Raw genomic sequence first — 19,690 nt, 5'->3', positions numbered from 1 at the left:
TCTAGGCCTAGAAGACACTGCAAAGTGACCAAGAGTTGATAGAATAGTTCTATAGCTTGACTTCTGTGGTGATTACAATTTAGAAATATTTGTCAAAACTCATTTTACAGCCAGCCACAAAAGATCCTATGCTATGCAATTCCATTCAAATAATGGTCATTATAGGGAAATCAATAGAAATAAACTGTAGACTAGATATCTCAGGGCTGAGGTTGGGGATATTATAGGTAGGCTGAAGGTAAACTAAAATTTAAGTGGTTTCTTTCTTTTTTTTTTCTTTATTTGGTACCAGGGATTGAACTCAGGGGCAATCAACCACTGAGGTACACCCCCAGCACTATTTTATTTAGAGATAGGATCTCAATGAGTTGTAAGCGCCTCACCATTGCTGAGGCTGACTTTGAACTTGCAATCCTTCTGCCCCAGCCTTCCGAGCAGCTGGGATTATAGGTGTGCGCCACTGTACCTGGCTCCAAGTGGATTTTTTTGTTGTTGTTTTGTGGTGCTGGTGATTGAACTCAGGGCCTTGTTCATTCAAGGCAAGCACTCTAGCAACTGAGCTGTATCCCTAGCCTGTGATTTCTTTTTGAGGCATTAAGAATATTATAAAATTGACTGTGGTGATTGTCATATCTGTTATACAAAAAACTGTTAAATTATACACTTTAAAGTGGGTAATTTATATGGCATGTAAATCTTTAAAAAAAAGAACAAAAAAGGAATAAAGTTTATGGAAAATAAAAATTACTATACATCTCTAAATGGGGGCATTTTATTGTACAAATCATACCAATGAAGTTGATTTGAAAAATTATAGTAAAACTGTGCAGATTAATTAGACATATTGCAGTTCAAATCTGAATGCAACAAGACTCTAAAATTGATAATGGCAAATGATTAAAACTGATAATGGGGATGGGGATGTAGCTCAGCGGTAGAGCACCTGCCTTGCATGTATGCGACACTGGGTTCAACCCTTAGCACCACATAAAAATAAATAAAGATATTGTGTCCATCTACAACTAAAAATAAAAAAAAAAAAACTGATAATGGTAATAAATGAAATGCACATCTTATTACTGTAATACACAAAAATAAATAGAAAAAATAATAGAGTCATTGCCATCAAGTGAAAAATATTATTATTCCCATCTGTATTTTGAAGATTATAAAGATTATGAAACAAAACACTTACACCTTCTTCAAATGTCCACCTTTTACTAACTTCATGCTCATTATAATTAAACATTTCTTGATGAATTTCAATGATTCTATGTCTCATGTTTTCTATTTCAGTAATTAGCTTGGAAAAAAGAAAAAAAAAAATCAAGTTAAAATTTAGTTATGTATTTTAAAAAATTTTCCATATTATACATTTAAGTATTATCCAGATATTTAGTTTATAACTATTAGCAATTACTATTTTTAACTCAAATTTACGTACCAAAACTTCTTAATAAAACACTTTCTTACATTTCTTACACATTTTCTGTTTTTTCTTTCTTTTTTTTTTCTCAGGACTGAGGATTGAACCTAGGGGAACTCAATTGCTGAGCCACATCCTCATCCCTTTTCACTTTTTCAGTCAGGGTCTCACAAAGTTGCCAAGGCGGCTTTTGAATTTGCCATCCTCCCTGCCTCAGAGTTCCAAATCCCTAGGATTAGTGACCCACTTTAGTGTTTTACCAATAAGTTACCCAACCCTTTTTATTTGTTTTTTATTTATTGGGGGGGGGGGGTAGCAGGGATTGAACTCAGGGGCATTCAACCACTGAGCAACATCCCCAGTCCAATTTAGTATTTTACTTAGAGGGAGGGTCTCGTCAAGTTGCTTAGTGCCTTGCTTTTGCTGTATTTGGCTTTGAACTCACAATCTTCCTGCCTCAGCCTCCTGAGCCAGTGAGATTACAGGCGGGTCTCACTGAGCCTGGCCTGTTTTTAAATTTTGACACATAGTCTCACCAAGTTGCTAAGGACCTCACTAAATTGCTGAGGCTGGCCTCAAACTTGCAATCCTCCTGTTTCAGCCTCCCAAATCCCTAGAATTACAGACATAAATCACAGCACTCAGCTCTTTTCTTTTCAATAAGACTAGTAGATCACAACCTATGTAAAAAATTCCTTTTCAACTAAGTTATTTCCAGGTATCTCACAGTAAGAAATTCTCTACCTTAAATCTATACTTAAATCATATGAGCTAAATGGACAACTATATAACAAGGGTCTAATTTCTCATGAGCTTAATAAATTTTGATTAAGTGTCATTACCTTTGCTGGATCAGTTATGTCTTCAATTCCTGATGGTAGATCATCACCAGGAGGACCATCATCACCACTATGTCCATTTACAGAAGCTAATTCCCTTCGCAGCTGAATAAACTGCTCACCAGTTAAAAGATCTCTAGGCAAGTTATTCTGTACATGGTCTTTAAATCTAAAGGAAGAGATAAAAAGTTCATGCTATATTTTTGCAACAAAATTTAAATTCCATGTTAGATGCCCACTACGTATTGTTCTTCTAAATGAAGTCAAACTTAAGAGAAAGAAACCAAAATATAAACCCTCTTCTTCCTTTCTATAGTAAACACCTACCAACTTGATAAAATAGTCTATGGACATCTCCATTTCCTTCCTGCCTTAGCACTGAAATGGAAAAGAAATAGAAACAAATTCAAACTCCAGTTCTGTCAGTTATCCAACTTTAGATTTTTCTCTTCTCTAAACTATGATTACATAGCAAAAAAAAAAAAAAAGGAAAAAAATTCCTGTTTATATCTAACAAAATCATATGAAACATTTCTAGAGAATATCCAATTATTAGAAATTAATCACCTGAGTAATCAATGATATCAAAGATTTTTCGACCTACCTCTGAAAATGATGACTGTACAGTTGTGTTGGAATACCAAGAATACGATCATATATAGCTGTAACTTCTCTCAGGTTTCCCTGTTCATTTTCCCAGTTTATATACATTTCCCATAGTCTGTCAGATCGGAAATCTGTTCCTGCAGCTAGAACAGCATGCTCAAAAGTTCTGAAAAATTAAATTACTCTTAAGTTATCTTTCCAAAATAAAAATCATTTAAAAAATATTTCTAAATTTAGAAAAAAATGTTAAATTCAAAAAGTTATATTCAATTGCTTCACATGCAAGTAGAGATTAAAAAGCAAAAGGATAATTCAAAGTATATAAGAATTCTAAAAAAGAGTGAGAAAAAATAAAGCAGATAGATGTACTTTGTATGTGATTTATCTTATATAAAAATACAATGGAAAATGTTCACCTTGCAAACAACAGTGACACAGAAGATACTTCAAAGTATCTGTTAAACTTGAAATGTCAATTGTATAGGTTCACTTAAGGCAAAAGACAAAATAAAACAAGAATTTAAAAGAGAAGTAAATTTTACTTCAATCTAAAGAATACTGAGATTAAATCCAGGGTCCTGTGCATGGAGGCAAGCACTCTACCAACTGAGCTATGGCCCCAGCCCTAAAGAATACTTTTTAAAAATTATTTTAATTAGGTATATATGATAGCAGAATGCATTTTGATTCATTGTCCACAACTGTGGCACAACTTTACATTTCCATAGTTGAACAGGATGTAGCATTGCATCATACATGCAGTCATAAATGCACCTAGGGTAATGATGTCCATTTCATTCCACCATCTTTCCTACCCCAACACCCCCTCCCATAACTCCCTCCCCTTTGCCCCACTCAAAGTTCCTCCATTTTTCCATGCCCCCCCTGCCCATTATGAATTAGCATCCACTTATCACAAAGAATATTCAGCCTTTGGTTTTTTAGGATTGGCTTACTTCACTATATACCACAGTTTCTTTATCCATTCATCTATTGAAGGGCATCTAGGTTGCACACATATGAGAGTACTAATCTCCAGGATATATAAAGAACTCAAAAAACTGAACACCAAAACAAACAACCCAATCAATAAATGGGCTAAGGAGTTGAAGAGACACTTCTCTGAAGATATACATTCAATTAATAAATATGAAAAAATGTTCAATATCTCTCGTAATTAAAGAAATGCAAATCTAAACTACTCATACCAGTCAGAATGGCAGTTATCAAGAATAGAAACAATAAATGTTGGCGAGGATGTGGGGAAAAGGCATACTCATTCACTGCTGGTGGGACCGCAAAATAGTACAATCAATCTGGAAAGCAGTATGGAGATTCCGTAGAAAATTTGGAATGGAACCACCATTTTACCAGCTATCCCACTCCTTGGTTATACCCAAAAAGAGTTAAAAACAGCATACTACAGAGACACAGCCACATCAATGTTTATAGCAGCACAATTCACAATAGCTAAACTGTGGAACCAACTTAAAGAATACTTTTTAACAAAACAACTGTCCAACAAAAGACCCAGCTGCCTTGTGAGGTAATGAGAATTACACAAATATTGAAACTCTCAAAAGCCCCTCCCAATTCTAAAATTTTAAAATTAAAGTCTAATGCAAAAATAAGTTTTTTAAAATATCTAGTTCTTTTCAAAAGATTTCTGTAAGCAATTTTAATCACAGAATTTGATATCCTAATGAAATAAAACTTTTGGAGACATATTTTCAAAATAAGTACCTTAAAATCAAGAGGGAATTTTTCAAAAAGTATAAAACTGCACAATCCCACCCAATCAAAGCACTGATGAATTTTGGATGGAAGAGAAAACTCTGATATTTGTCTAGTCTTAAAAAAATGCAAAATGTTTTCATAAAAGACAATACAGCAGGCATTTCCTGAAAGAGAACAAGCTATCTTTTGTTATAATTATGGTAATTAAAAAATAGAGCAACAGAAGAGTGCCCAAGAAAACAAAACAGACCACTGTACAAATGAGTATTTAGTACATAAAAAAAAAGAGGTACTTTAAACCAATGTATAAAGGCTGAATTATTCAATAAAGAGGAAAAAAATAAAAGGCTAGTACCTTTCTCACAACACCCAGATGAATGAATGACAAAATGTTGTTAAAAAATTAGAATATACAATATTCATTCTTGGCAAATTAGGAAAAAAACTCAGAAACCAATATAAGGCTGAAAACTGAATACATTAAACAAAAATCTGTATGATAAAAGGCACTCTAAGCAAAAGTGACACATACTAACACTGGAAAAATGTTTAATATATAGAAATATTAAAAGTATGTGTATGTGGATAAAGATGGGTGTGTAAGGTTTTTAGAAGAATAAAATAGATATTAGTGTCCTTGCAGAAACTCAAAGTGATTCAGAAAATTAATGTATCAAATACTGACAAAAGCATGGAGAAGGAGACGGGAGGACAGTAGGTAATGAAATAAAGACAGAGGGTTTAGATGCAGGTCTGTTTAAAGAATTGGTTAGAAATTTTCACCTCCCTTTTCTGCCTTCCTGGGGGATTCAGAAGTCAGATTTGCATTCTAAAGGCAGTTCAGATGATCATCTCCTAAAAAACTGCTTGGATCTGGAATAAGACCAATACTGGGACTACCCCCAACAAAAATCTTGAGTGGCCACTTGGTCACCCTACTCTGAAGCTTTCTAGGCCAGCTGTCAATGTCCCACACAAAACACACAGACCTTCCGTACAGTTTATTATAATCACATCAGAAATCCAGATCAGGAATGAAACCATAATTTGATCCGCTTATCCCACACTTTAGTATATACCCAAAGGACTTAAAATTAGCATACTACAGTGACACAGCCACATCAATATTTATAGCAACTCAATTCACAATAGCTAAGCTATGGAACCAACCTAGGTGCCCTTGAACAGATGAATGGATAGATAAAATATGATACATATACTCAATAGAATATTACTCAGCCATAAAGAAGAATGGAATTATGGCATTTGATGGCAAATGGATAGAACTGGAGGCTCACATACTAAGTGAAATACGCCAATCCCAAAAAACCAAAGGTCAAACATTCTTTCTGACATGCAATGCTAATACAATAAGGGGGAACGGAGGGTCAGGAAGGAAGGAAGAACATAAGTTCATTGGATTAGACAAAGGAGAATGAGGGAAGGGAGGGGAATGGGAATAGGAAAAACAGTAAAATGAATGAGAAATAACTTCTATGTTCATATATGAATACACAACCACTGAAACTCCACATGATGTTCAAGAATGGGATACTAATTAGAACAAGCTATACTCTATGTATATATGTCAAAACATACTCTACTGTCATGTATATCTAAAAACAAATGAAAAAAAAAAAAAAAAAAAAACCCAGAAATCCAGATCAGCCATTTTAGATGACAATAAACACAAGAATTTTAGAGAATACAGTGCTGAGACATAGAAAAAGTTTTTCCCTAATATTACCAAATAAATAATAAAAAAAAATTCAGGTGTGAAACAAAAATAGGAAGCTACAAGAAAAGGAACACTCAAAGAACAAAAAAGGTATCTGGATATTAAAAATTCTATACAAGGATCAAGGACTAAGAAAGGGAAACAAAAAAAGGAAGTGAGAAAATAAGAAAATTCAATGACTAAAATAGGTCTAATATCTAACAGAAAACCAAGGGAAGGAAATACAAAAGAATATCCACAATAGTAACATTTCTAAGAACAGAAACACAAGCACATCCCCAATTTTAAAAACAAACAAAACCATCGACTAAAGCACAATGAACGAGAAAAAGAAAATCCACACCATTATAAAATTAGATTTACATCAAAAATAAAGAAAACATCCTAAAATATTCCATGGAAAGAAAGTAACAATAAAAGAATCCCAAAAAGCAGTATCACACTTCTCAACAGCAACAATATAAGTTATATATAAGAATGGGGTTGTAGCTCAGATATAGAGCACTGGCCTAGCAGGAGTGAGGCCCTGTGTTCGATCCTCAGCACCACATAAAAATGAAAAAGGTACTGTGTCCACCTACAACTAAAAAGTAAAAAATTTAAAAAAAAAGAATGGAGGGGCTGGGGCTCAGTGGTAGAGTGCTCGTCTAGCACGCATGAGGCACTAGGTTGGATCCTCAGCACCACATGAAAATGAAATAAGGATATTGTATCCACCTACAACTAAAAAAATATTAAAAAAAAAAAAAAAGACTGGAGAGTGGGCTGAGGTTGTGGCTCAGTGGTAGAGTGCTTGCCTAGTCATGTGTGAGGCACTCCATTTAATTCTCAGCACGACATATAAATAAACAAATAAAATAAAGGTCCATCAATTAAATATATATAAATATACAAATATATGTGTGTATATATATTTTTTTAAATGGAGAGTTTCAAGAAAAATGATTTTCAATACCAAATTCTATACCCTAATGGATCTTGAAATTATTTTTTATTCCAGGAATCCTTTTATTAAGAAGTTATAGGGTACACTTCTCTTTATTAAGGTGGGCATAAGTCAAGGAAGTGTGGATCTAATAAACTCCAATAAACAAGGCATGAAACTCAGAAGTGAGGTAAAGATATCTTCTAGAATCATGTCAAGGAAATCCTAAGATAAACTTCTGCATAGCAAAACTAAGAACAACCAGTTCAAGTTGCAGAAGAGTGAGGTCAGAAAATTGGAATTATAGGTTATCTCACAGGTCTTTCTGGAAAGCTAGACATAAAACCTTTTATTATACAAATGGGAAAAATAGGAGACAGAGAAGTAATTAACTCTGGGAAAAATAAAAGGCTATAAAATACAAAGAACAGCATGATGGAAAAATACTTATAGATCCAGAATAAATAAAACACATATAGATTTATTGCAATCTACTCAATAGTTATGTTGGAAAGATAAAAACTTTAAAAAATATGAGCTAAATTCTCATCTACCATAACAAATACATAATGTCTGCAACTAATAGAGAGAAACAATATAGAGCCACTTTTAAATACATATAATGAAAATTTCAGAAGAATCAACTAATAATATTTGAAGGAACACAAGCAACTACTTTTTGTTATAAGCAGTTTAACAGTGGTTAAATAGTTTAACTATATTAACACAGCTTTTTTGAAAACAAAACCAAAAACATACATCAACCAATCCCTATATCAGTAACAAAAACACAATTCCAAAGAAAATAAGCAAATCATAAGCAACAGAGCTGTAGAAGTGTAGGGTACTTGTAGCTAAGTGGTAGGGTATTTGCCTTGCCAATGCAAGGCCCTGAGTTCAACCAGAGCATCAATAACAAAGACTTAAAAAATATAAGATGATGATAAACTGAGATAAGCAATCTATTCACAAATTACAGCAAGAGAAAAAACAAACAAAAAAGGTGACATGGCTATGGCTACGGGGAAAAGACTAATTTTATTCACAGTGAAAGTTCAAAACCAATACCATTTCTGAGGAACATTTGATAAAACTTAGCTGTATATTCCCTTTGACTGAGTTCCATTTCTAGCACACTCTATAAAAATAGTGATTTCTATAGAAGTGTTCACTACAGCACTGATTATTTCCTACAAATACAGTATTTGGACACCATAAAATATCTCTATAATGTTTAAAATTATATGGTATAAAGAATTCTAAAACATTATGTTAAATAATAAACAAGTCAAAAGAAAATATGTAAAATGCACATACAAATACATATGCTACATATACCTGAAAGCATGTACATCAAGCCATTAACCATGAGGAAAGTGGAATTGGAGACATAAGGGGATATAAAAATGGAGGAAGGCTTTATAATCTGCATTTTAAAAAAATAATCATAAATTCATTACATGTATCTATTAAGTAGTGGGAAAAAAGCACAAAAGTTAAACTTTTAAGTTAGCATTCATGAGCAGTATATCTTCAGATATCTTCAAATACAATTGAATATCAATGTTTCACATACCCTCTTATTGTACTGTTTGTCTCAGGATCACCAGGGTCCAATGTTTCTTTTAAGAAGTTTATATAATGAATCCAAAGGTCAACACTAAGGGGTATTGCCTGAAGTCCCCGGCGATACACCTAAGAAGAAAACAATAAACTGTACTTCAAGTATTTAATTATTTCTTAACAGAGAGGCAACACTGTGTTATCCGGTGAACCTTAGAAATACTAATTACTGGAATTTTGTTTAAATAATCTACCATTACCATTTGGGTGGAGGTTGGATAGAACATGGCAATGTTCTGATCCCCACGTGCAGAGTCTTGATCTTCAAAGCGCAGCAGTCCCTGCATTCTGACCGGGTTGTGTGGGCAGGCTTTGGGTTACAGACCATAGGGCACAGACCCATTAGAGCATCAATGACAGCGTCTGACCAAAAATGCAATAAGACGTAGCAAATGTGACTAGTAAACCAACTATATTGTTTGGAAAATGAGAAATAAATGTAAGTGAGAGAAAAGCCCTGCCCTACTTGTTAAGCTGCAGTGTAATACAGAGGCTTGCACTGCAAAGCTTGACAAACTGTAGAGGTTTAACGCACCTGCCAACAAAGAGAGAAAATATTAGCTACAAATGCCACAAGAGTGACAAATGCAAATAAAATACCCTATAAAAATTGTTTGACCATAAATGGTAGGTACTGCCAGCCAAAAAAAAAAAAAAAAAAAAATTCTTTGTTTTTGTTATTAACTGGCTTACAGTACCTAATGGAATCAACTTTATTCAGTGATGTACGCACCTCATCTGATTGCTTAATGTTGTCATGTCGCTTTTCAAGATCTGCATACTTTTTCCAGTAACCATAGCAATACGGATAGTGTATGAAAAATTTGTCAAATGCTTTTCTGGCAGCCATCAAGTGATTCTGATGAAAATAAAACAAGGCATTTAAATTTCTTAGAAGTTTTTATCAAAAAGAAAAGAAACTTTGTCAAATGCTAAGGTAACTTTTTACTTTTTGTTTATTTATTTATGACACTGGGGATTGAACCCAGGGCCTTGTGCATGCGAGACAAGCACTGTACCAATTGAGCTATATCCCCAGCCCTTAGTTTTATATTTTGATGGTGCTATAGGATTGAACCCAAGGCCTCAAGCATTCTAGGCAAAAATTCTAACACTGAGCTATATGTACCCCCAGTCTCTTAAGGTAACTTTTTATTTCAATAATTTTACACACATATATAAAAACCCCAATCACTGTACAACATTAGACTTTAATATACTAACTCTCCTAATATACAAATATGCTTTAAGTTATTTTCAAAACAAAAATATATGTATTTAAGATTATTCAACTTAATCTGAAATTTTTTGTGTGTGGTAATAGGCACTGAACCCAGGAACATTCTGCCTCTGAGCTACACCCCCAGTTATTTTTCATTTATTTATATATTTTTTTTAACTTTAAGGCAGGGCCTGACTAAATTGCTGAGGCTGGCCTCAAACTTGTGATCATCTTGCCTCCGCCTTTTTAGTCACTTGGATTAAGGCATGTGCCAGATTAATCTGACCCTCAGATACCATTTTAATACTTACTAACCTCCTGTTCTACATATTGAAGCAAATATACCCAGCCTGTAAAATCCTGAGGATTATTTTCTACGGTTTTCCAAAATTTTTCATATTCTGGAGGAAAATTTGTTTCCGTTTCTGTCACTGTCACTGGAAGGTCAACAGCATTTGCCATTTCACTTTCTTCTGTAGACGCATTCACATTGGGAGAGCTGCCAGGTGACTGTTCCATTTCCGTAACATTCATAATCTCAGTATTGAAATCAGCAGGATGTTCTACCACTACCTCTGAACTGTTGTCTGTGCTGCCATTATTAGAATTTCTGTAATCATCCATGTGAGAATTTTGCATAGCTACGTATTTTGTCTTCAGTTAATAATCTGCAGAAACACACACAAAAAAGAGAAACATCTTCCAAATGCTAATAAAATTACTTGGCATCAACATCACCTTTTAAAGCCCTATTTACTATTAGGGAAATGGAATAGTTTGAACTTGATCAAATTAATTTGATTATTTTGTCTGCAAATAATAGAAAACCTATCTACTGATGGCAGTTTAAACAAATATTTATTTTCTCACAAAACAGAAAGCTTAGCAGCTGGATGATGATCAAATTCAAAGTAGGACATAAGTAATAGATGAACTACATTAGTTATAATACTGTTCTTTTTAATCAGAAAATCAAAAGTTTTCCCAGAGATTTTTTATTTTCAGTTTCACTATCCTTTATACAGGATTAGGTATATTGGTACCTTGAAGAAAATTAATGTTTAATTAGTAAGATAGACAGTGGTAAGACAAGATAATGGATAGGTAACAAAGTATCCACGAGATGACATGAACTGTTTTTGTCATTATCCTCTAAAATCCAATCTACGCTTATAATGTGACCTAAAAGTTCCATTATACAGTTTACCCATCATTAAGGATTCATCATTTAGAGAACTTGGTAGAAGTACAACTTTCTGGGCTGTGCCATAGGATTGAAGCCAAGGAATCTATATTTGTTTTAAATACCTTCCTAGTTATCTTCATGGGAAATCAGACTTGAAATTTTCTGTAGACTGTAGTGAAACCCAGATTTTTAAAGTAGTCATGAAATTGAAAAAAGAAAACAAAGTATACATACATGGGTACACACACACACACACACACACACACACACACAAATCCCTGAAGCCAACCATCCCATAGCTGGATTTTCTTTAAAATAACAAAATCAAGGTCTGAGGTTATGGCTCAGCGGTAAAGTGCTAGCCTAGCATGTGCAAGATGCTGGGTTCGATCCTCAGCATCACATAAAAATAAATAAACAAAATAAAGATATAGTGTCCAACTACAACTAAAAAAAAAATCTTTTTAAATAAAAAATAAAATAACAAAATCAGCAGGACGTGGTGGCACATGCTTGTAATCCCAGCTGCTTGGGAGGCTGAGGCAGGAGGACCATTGAGTTCAAAGCCAGCTTCAGATAAGCAAGGTGCTTATTAGCAGCTCAGTGAGACCCCATCTCTAAATAAAATACAAAATAGGGCTGTGGATGGGGCTTAGTGGCTGAGTGCCTATGAGTTTAATACTCAGTAACCCCACCCCCCCAAAAATTGCAGATAAGCCAAAAGAACACACACACAAAAAAAATCATTCAACTTTTGTAGGGAGAACAACTGTTAACACCAACTGTATTTTATTTATTTGGTGTAAATTCTTTTTTTGGGGGGGTGCCGGAGATTGAACTCAAGAACATGACCACTGAGTCACATTCTCAGCTCTATTTCGTATTTTATTTAGAGACAGGGTCTCACTGAGTTGCTTAGCATCTCACCACGTTGAGGCCAGCTTTGAACTCACAATCCTCCTGCCTCACCCTCCAGAGCTCCTGGGATTACAGGCATGCACCACCAGGCTCAGTTATTTGGTGTAAATTCTGACAGATTGGTATGCACATATATACAGTGTGTTTATTATGATATCATCAACACAGATATTAGACTAGAAGAAAAATAAATTCTCTTCTTGGATGAGTCTGATGAATGTCATCAACTTTTCCAAAGTTAAGACCACTTTAGGTCCTATGAAAGGACAAATTTCTAAATTTATTTTGCTCTTTTCTCTCTCCTTTAAAAAAAAAAAGCACATTTGAAGATTAATTTTTCATATGCAAATTACTAACTTGTGGGGTTTTTTTAATTTTATAGTTCAGTTTAAGAAAGAAAAAAAAAAAAAAAGACTGCTGTTTGATGCATTATTTGAAGGAGGAATGTAGTACTGAGGATTACACCCAGGGGCCCCATAACACTGAGCTCCATCCTAGCCCTTTCTATTTTGAGACAGGGTCTCATTAAATTTCCTAAAGTGACCTGGGAAATTACAATCCTCCTGCCTCAGCCCCCAAATAGCTGAGATTACAGGGACGTGCCACCCGCACCTGCCAGTTGACAAATTCTGAGTCATTTACTACCTACCCTATTCTAATTGCATATTTATGTGGGACATATGGGGTTTGTTATTTTCTTTGAATCGGCAAATTTACCACACCCTTGCATTATGAGAGACTCCATACACTGTCAATTACTCCATACACTACAATTACTTGTTGTAAAAGAATTAAGAACATCAGCCTTACCCTTAGGGAATTCATTTTGATGATTACTTCATAAATCACAGGGCCAAAAGAAAATATACTGATTTTTAAAGTTATTCCAAGTCAATCATTAGTACTAGTTTATTCTTAACAAAGAATGGGGAAAAGAAGAGTTATTGTTTAATGGGTATAAAGTTTCAGATTTAACAAGATTAGAAACTTCCTGAGATGTTTCCCAATCATGCAAATATACTTGGCAATACTAACTGTACACTTAAAAATGGTAAACATTATCGGGGCTGGGGATGTGGCTCAAGCGGTAGCGCGCTTGCCTGGCATGCATGTGGCCCGGGTTCGATCCTCAGCACCACATACAAACAAAGATGTTGTGTCCGCCGAAAACTAAAAAATAAATATTAAAAAGTTAAAAAAAAAAATGGTAAACATTATCAATTTGAATTTAACTCTCCCATGCCTTTGGCATGTAACAAATTGTCCTTTTTCCTGATTTGAGGGGGGAAAAAAATGTAAAATTTTGTTATGTAATTTTACCAAAATTACAGAAAGTAAAACATTATACAGTATAACCAAATTAGGAAATATAATGTGCAAAAAGAAGCTAAATTTTTCTACCATTTGTTAAATATTTAAATAAGCAAGAGGTCAATGACCTGAAGCTGTCTCAGTACTTTTTTTGGGGGGAGGGGGTACCTAAGATTGAACTCTGGGGCACTTGACCACTGAACTACATCCCCAGCCCTATTTTGTATTTTACTTAGAGACAGGGTCTCACTGAGTTGCTTAGTGCCTCACTTTTTGTTGAGGCTGGCTTTGAACTTACATTCCTTCTGCCTCAGCCCCTGAGCCACTGGGATTACAGGAGTGGGCCACTGCACCCAGCCTTTCTCAGTATTTTGAGTTCCTATATAATAAACCGCAACCTAACTTCAGCATATAAACAAATGGAAATCTTAGAAGCCTAATTATTTTTAACAGAGAGCTGGATCACAGCCAATCATAAGCAGCAGAGCTTCTGCCAATCACAGGCAGCCAACTAATCAGACTATATCCAAATAAGGCAACCACCTACCTATAATAAATCAAGCTATTTCTGTGATTACTTTTATGTTCTGTCTCTAAATACTTACTGCCCACTGATGCAGGCTAGATGCTGTGAACTTCTAATCATGAATTGTTCTTTCCTCAAAAATTTGTCAAAAGTTTTTCTTTTAATACATCATAAGTAGTACAGCGCGGTTCCAAATAAAAAGTACAGAATGATAAATATCAGTTAGAGACCAGGGCATGATCTCCTGCATTCCCAGCTACTCAAGAGGCTGAGAGAAGTGGATCACAAGTTTGAAGCCAGCCTCAGAAACTTAGCAAGACCCTCAGCAAATTAGGGAGACACTGTCTCAAGAAAGAAAGTAAAAATGACTGGAGATGTAGGTCAGTAATAAAGCATTCCTGGTACCAAAAATTCTAGTACCTCAAAAATGAAATTGTGTATGTGTGTACACACATATGTACACATAAGAGAAGAGGGAAGTAAAGTGAATTCTACCTCTCTCCCTTAATACTGTGTGATCCTAGGTCAGTTTTTGCTTCTCACTTCTAAAGGAAACTAACAAGACTTACATTATCTGCCTCAGAGGTAGATTAAGAACATCAGATAAAATAAAAACATGAAATTCTTAAAAACTATAAATTCACATAAATGAAAGCATAATAGCAAAACACTGAATTCCTTGGGAAATGATATACCAACAAGAATTTATATTTTAAAATAAATAAAGAAATAAAAATTACCTTCATAGTGCACTTAATTTTTTTGCATTAGAAATCTTATAGGAAAAAATGCTACCAATTTTGAAACTGGTTGAGTGTATAGAATTTATCTGGAGGCATATCTTATTTCCTAATTTGGGGGGGAACATACATTTCCCTCTCATGATCCTAATATAATCATATCAATTGGGGTTAAATCCATCTTCAGTTTTACATTAGTGTGTTTCTGTAAATATTTTTAAGCTAATCTACCCTGTATACTATAATTATACTTTCTTGCTTCTAACCCTTTAAATCTTCTTATTTTCATTTACCTTCTTGTGTTTCAAATTTGAAACCATATCCTACTAGAACTCTCATAAAAAGTCCTTCAAAAAACAATGTCATGCATATTTATCAATTCCACTTTTCCTTTGGAGAACATCTAAGGTTCCACAGCAAATTCTACTGATTCTTCTTGTCTAGGTTTGTCTATTCCTTTTGATCTAACATATTCCTTTTGATCTAACATAGTCCTTTTACTTATTCCCTGGGGGATGAATCCTATCTATAACCGCCAAAATCTTTTTCTTTCTTCATTTATTCTCTTTTATTTTTTATGTTGTATATTAATATACAGAATGATGGGTTTCGTTGTGGCAGATCCATACATACATAAAACATAATCCGATCAATTTCACTACCAAATACCCCCACTATGCCCTCCTCCTCCCTCTGATCCCTTCCTTTTCCCTAATGGACTCCATTTTCTGCTGAGTCCTTATTTTTTCACTCTGGCTTCCCCATAACAGAAAACTAATGATACTTTTCTCCTGCATCTGACTTATTTTACTCAAGATCATGGTCTGCTGCTCCATCCACTTTCCTCAAAGTGAGGAAATTTCATTTTCATCAAATTTCATTCTTTTTTTAATTAATGATTAATTCCATCTTCTAGAGGATCATTACTATAGCCTACAAAAAAAAAATGATAAATTTTCTAAGTATAAGCAGGCACAGTGGCACACTTACAGCAACTCAGTAGACTCAGATAGGAGCATCACAAGTTCCAGGCCACCCTCAGCAATTTATAAGGCCCTAAGCAACTTAGTGAGACCCTATCTTGAAATAAAAAAAATAAAAGAGGCTGGGGATGCAGATCAGTGGAAAAGTACTCCCTCAAACCCCAGTAACACCAACAAAAGAAATTTTATAAGTATAAAATTCCAGACTGAATTTTTTCCTTAGAGTTTTAGAAGAATCTATTCACTGTCCCCTAGCATCTGGTACTACTATTGAAGAAATATGATGGTCTCCCCCCCAACCCCTGCCCTCTTAAGTACTGGGGATTAAATTCAGGGGCACTGTACCACTGAGCTACACACATAATCCTTTTTTATTTATTTTCTATTTCAAGACTGGGTCTCATTAAGTTATCCAAGCTGGCCTGAAACTTTTGATCCTCCTGCCTCTTCTCCCAAGTAGTTGGGATTACAGATGTGCACCACCCTGCCCAGCTTGTGATGCAATTCATCCCTTATCCTCCACATGACCTGTTTCTCAGTAGACTGTTTCTTTTTTTTTTCTGCTTGTACTGAAACACTCCCTTAATGGGAGTCTTTTTCCACTCATTCTGCAGAGCATTCATTCAAAAACTACTTTTTTAACTTCTTAAACTGATACATAAAAATATAAAAGCTTTACTTATGGATATCATGTGATGTTTTGGTAGATGTACACGCTTTTTTTTTTTTTTTTGGGCGGGGGTAGGGGGTACTGGGGATTGAATCCAGGGACTTTTATATGCTAAACACGCACTCTACCACTGATCAACACTCCCTGACCTACTTGTAACATTTAAAGCAGGCTAAACATACCTATTTCCTCAAACATTTCTTTATGGTAAGACATTTAAAACCCTTTCTTCTATATATTTTGCATATATAGTATCATTACCCATAGTCATCCTACTGTGCAATAGCGTATCAAAACTTTTTACTCCCTTACTACAATCTAGAAGGCCTATTTTACTTTATTTGTTTATTTTGCAGCAGTGGAGACTGAACCCAGGGGTTTGCACATGCTAGGCAAGTGCTTTACCACTGAATTACATCCCCTTCCCTAGACAACCTATTTTAACCTAGATTTTTTTTTTTTTAGAATTTTTTAATATTTATTTTTTAGTTATCGGCGGACACAACATCTTTGTTTGTACGTGGTGCTGAGAATCGAATCCGGCCTCACGCATGCCAGGCGAGCGCGCTACCACTTGAGCCACATCCCCACCCCTTAACCTAGATTTTTATGCCATTCTATTCTTAGAAATGTTTTGTTTTTTGATAAAATCTCTCCCTTTCTCTATTTCTCTATTACCTATTTGATGAACTCTTATTATTTAGATGTTGGACCTCCTGAATTAATCTTCTTTTTTTCTTTTTAACTTTGTTTTTACTGATTTGACTAATTCTACAAGAGATAATCCCTTACTCCTTATATTGGATTTTTAATATAGGCATAAAGCTTAAAATTTCCATTTCTTATTCTCTGAATGATTTTTTTGTTAAGACTCCCGTTCCTTTTTCACTAATGCAATATCTTCTGTCATTTCTCCATAATTCACTTTAAATTTCCTCAGTTCAAAGCACTATGTGCTTCTTCTAAATGTCTTTTGACTGTGTTGGTGTCTCAAGTATAGTGATCTTCAAACTTACATTCAGGAAGAAATGTTAGACATTACAAAGTTACTCTGCAAGTTAGACAGGATTCACAACTGCTGGATCTTGGTACAGAAGACATTCTGTTAAGGGAATCCACTAAATATCAGTGCTATACATTTTTTCACCTGGGTTAAGTTTCCCCAAAGAATCTTTCAACTTAGAAAAACAGAAGAAGGGCAACCAGCATTCTGGGAGCAAAAACGACAAATGGGGCTGACGATCTCACATTCTATTCCATTTCCCATTCTCATTAAGACCTTTTACCAGGGCCCTGCATTCCACTATATGTCAAAACTCTTGATTCCATCCAGTTTGAACAACAAACATCTAATTTTTCACTGGTTATATTGGATAAAGAAGGAAAATTCTACATCTAAACTACTTCAGATTTTCAACTAATTCTACTTTTAGTCATACTGAGCATTCTTATCTTCGGAGACCATGGTTAGAATAATTCTTTTTAAAGGCATTTGGAAAAAATCAACAATGAACAAGGGTGTTCACTGAAGCACTTTTTCTAAGAAAATAACCATCAGTTGGTATACTATACAGTCTAGTTTAATGACCTAGTTGACAAGAGCAACTAGATCTCTATATCCTCTATCCCCTTAAAATTTCTTATAACTTAGGTAGTAAATCTATTATACTAGATTTACTACTTCTCAACTTATTTATCATCTTTCTTCCTTTCTGTTCTCAAAGTATTTGTTTAGTATCTTTATTGTGCTATTAGCAACAATAGTTGAAATACATAATCATTGTTTCTATATAGTCTCATAAATTCTTCAGACCATAAGCAATTAAGTGTGATTTCTTCATTTTTCCTACCACCAAATTTCTACTCTCAATGCATCTGTAACCACTTGGTCACAATGGATGAAGATCTCTGGTCCTACCAAAGGCCAATACCAGAATTCAAGACTTGAAACATTTATCCCACCCACCTTCCCAAGAATTTCTTTAATTTACTCTCCCATTCTTTTCTCTTACTGCATTAGATTACTTCCATTAGCATTCAAAAATAAATACCCCTCATCTGTCTTATATAATAATGAATGTGTGTGTGTACATTCAAGTTCACAATTTCCTAGTTCATAGATTCAGCTGGATACTTGCCATTCATCTTTCTAATCTTCACAGTATACAACAGAAATATGACTTTCTATTCAATAGTAGACAGTTGTTGCTGCAGTACTGGGGATTAAACCCAAGGCCTTCCACATGTTAGGCAAGTGATCCACTACTGAGCTACATCCCCAGGCCTTTTTGAGACAGAATCTTGCTAAATTGCCCAGGCTGACCTCGAACCTGCGATCCTCCTGCCTTAGCCTCCTAAATAGCTGAGTAGCAGGGTAGCTGAAATAACAGGTACTCACCACCATGCCAGGCTTTCTTTTCTTGCCTTTTCTGACTCATGACACTCAACTGGTTTTCCTCCTATCTTGGGTGCTCTTTTTCTGAAGAATCTCTGCTTTTCACAGTCCCATAAGAATTAGTACCACTTTGCCAGGCACAGTGGCACATACCTGTAATCCCAGAGAACTGGGAGGCAGAGGCAGAAGGATCACAAGTTCAAAGCCAGCCTCAACAACTTAGGGAGGCCCTAAGCAACTTAACAAGATGCTGTCTCAAAATAAAATATAAAAAGGGCTGGGGATGTGGCTTGGTGGTTAAGCGCCCTGGGGTTCAATTCCTGCTACAAAAAAAAAAAAAAAAAAGAATTAGTAACTTCAAGATTTTGTCCTCAGCTGATCACCTTCTCCTCTTTGCTATACTTTCTTCACTTAGCTTCCAGATCATACCATATCCTGATGTTACTTGTATCTCCCGACCACTTCTTCTACTGATTGACAATCTCCTGAGATAAGTGAGTGCTCTTCTATTCAACCTGTTAATGTTGGAGTACCCCAGGATTCAGTCTTTGGTCATTTTTAACTCAACTCCCAATCTCACAAGGCTTAAGATACTAAATATATGCTGACCCTCAAATGTTTATCTCCAGCCTAGGCCTCTTTTCCAAACTCCAGTCATATATTTAACTGCCTACATATATAAAGTCATTTCAAATACTAAAATGCCAAGTCTCTTCCTGATTTGTCCCCCCAAATTTGCTCTACCCACTTCAATGACTGAAAAGTCTTCCTTCCCCTGTGTAGGCCAAAAAATCTTGGAATCATCCTTGCCTTTTTCTCACACCAATCAATCTGTTAGGGAATCT

General features: G+C 34.9%; 1 protein-coding gene across 3 annotated transcripts in view; it reads right to left on the bottom strand.

The window, feature by feature from the left end:
• Nucleotides 1-19,690, bottom strand: part of Prpf39 (pre-mRNA processing factor 39) — a 31,633-nt gene that overhangs the window by 7,066 nt on the left and 4,877 nt on the right. The window contains exons 1-7 of one of the 3 annotated variants that reach the window (XM_076850241.1): nucleotides 9,628-9,713; nucleotides 9,361-9,429; nucleotides 9,095-9,257; nucleotides 8,848-8,966; nucleotides 2,870-3,037; nucleotides 2,269-2,434; nucleotides 1,196-1,303 (exon numbers count right to left, since the gene is read on the bottom strand). In XM_076850241.1, the coding sequence (XP_076706356.1) occupies nucleotides 1,196-1,303; nucleotides 2,269-2,434; nucleotides 2,870-3,037; nucleotides 8,848-8,966; nucleotides 9,095-9,181 (648 nt within the window). In that variant the 5' untranslated portion in view covers nucleotides 9,182-9,257; nucleotides 9,361-9,429; nucleotides 9,628-9,713. Of the gene's footprint in view, nucleotides 1-1,195; nucleotides 1,304-2,268; nucleotides 2,435-2,869; nucleotides 3,038-8,847; nucleotides 8,967-9,094; nucleotides 9,258-9,360; nucleotides 9,754-10,431; nucleotides 10,785-19,690 lie in introns of those variants that run through there. The other 2 variants (XM_076850239.1, XM_076850240.1) reach the window with 2 other exon arrangements.

This window comes from Callospermophilus lateralis, chromosome 3 (genome assembly GCF_048772815.1).
Source record: "Callospermophilus lateralis isolate mCalLat2 chromosome 3, mCalLat2.hap1, whole genome shotgun sequence".
In the NCBI taxonomy this organism is placed as follows: domain Eukaryota; kingdom Metazoa; phylum Chordata; class Mammalia; order Rodentia; family Sciuridae; genus Callospermophilus; species Callospermophilus lateralis.
This window is presented reverse-complemented; position numbering and strand designations above follow the sequence as displayed.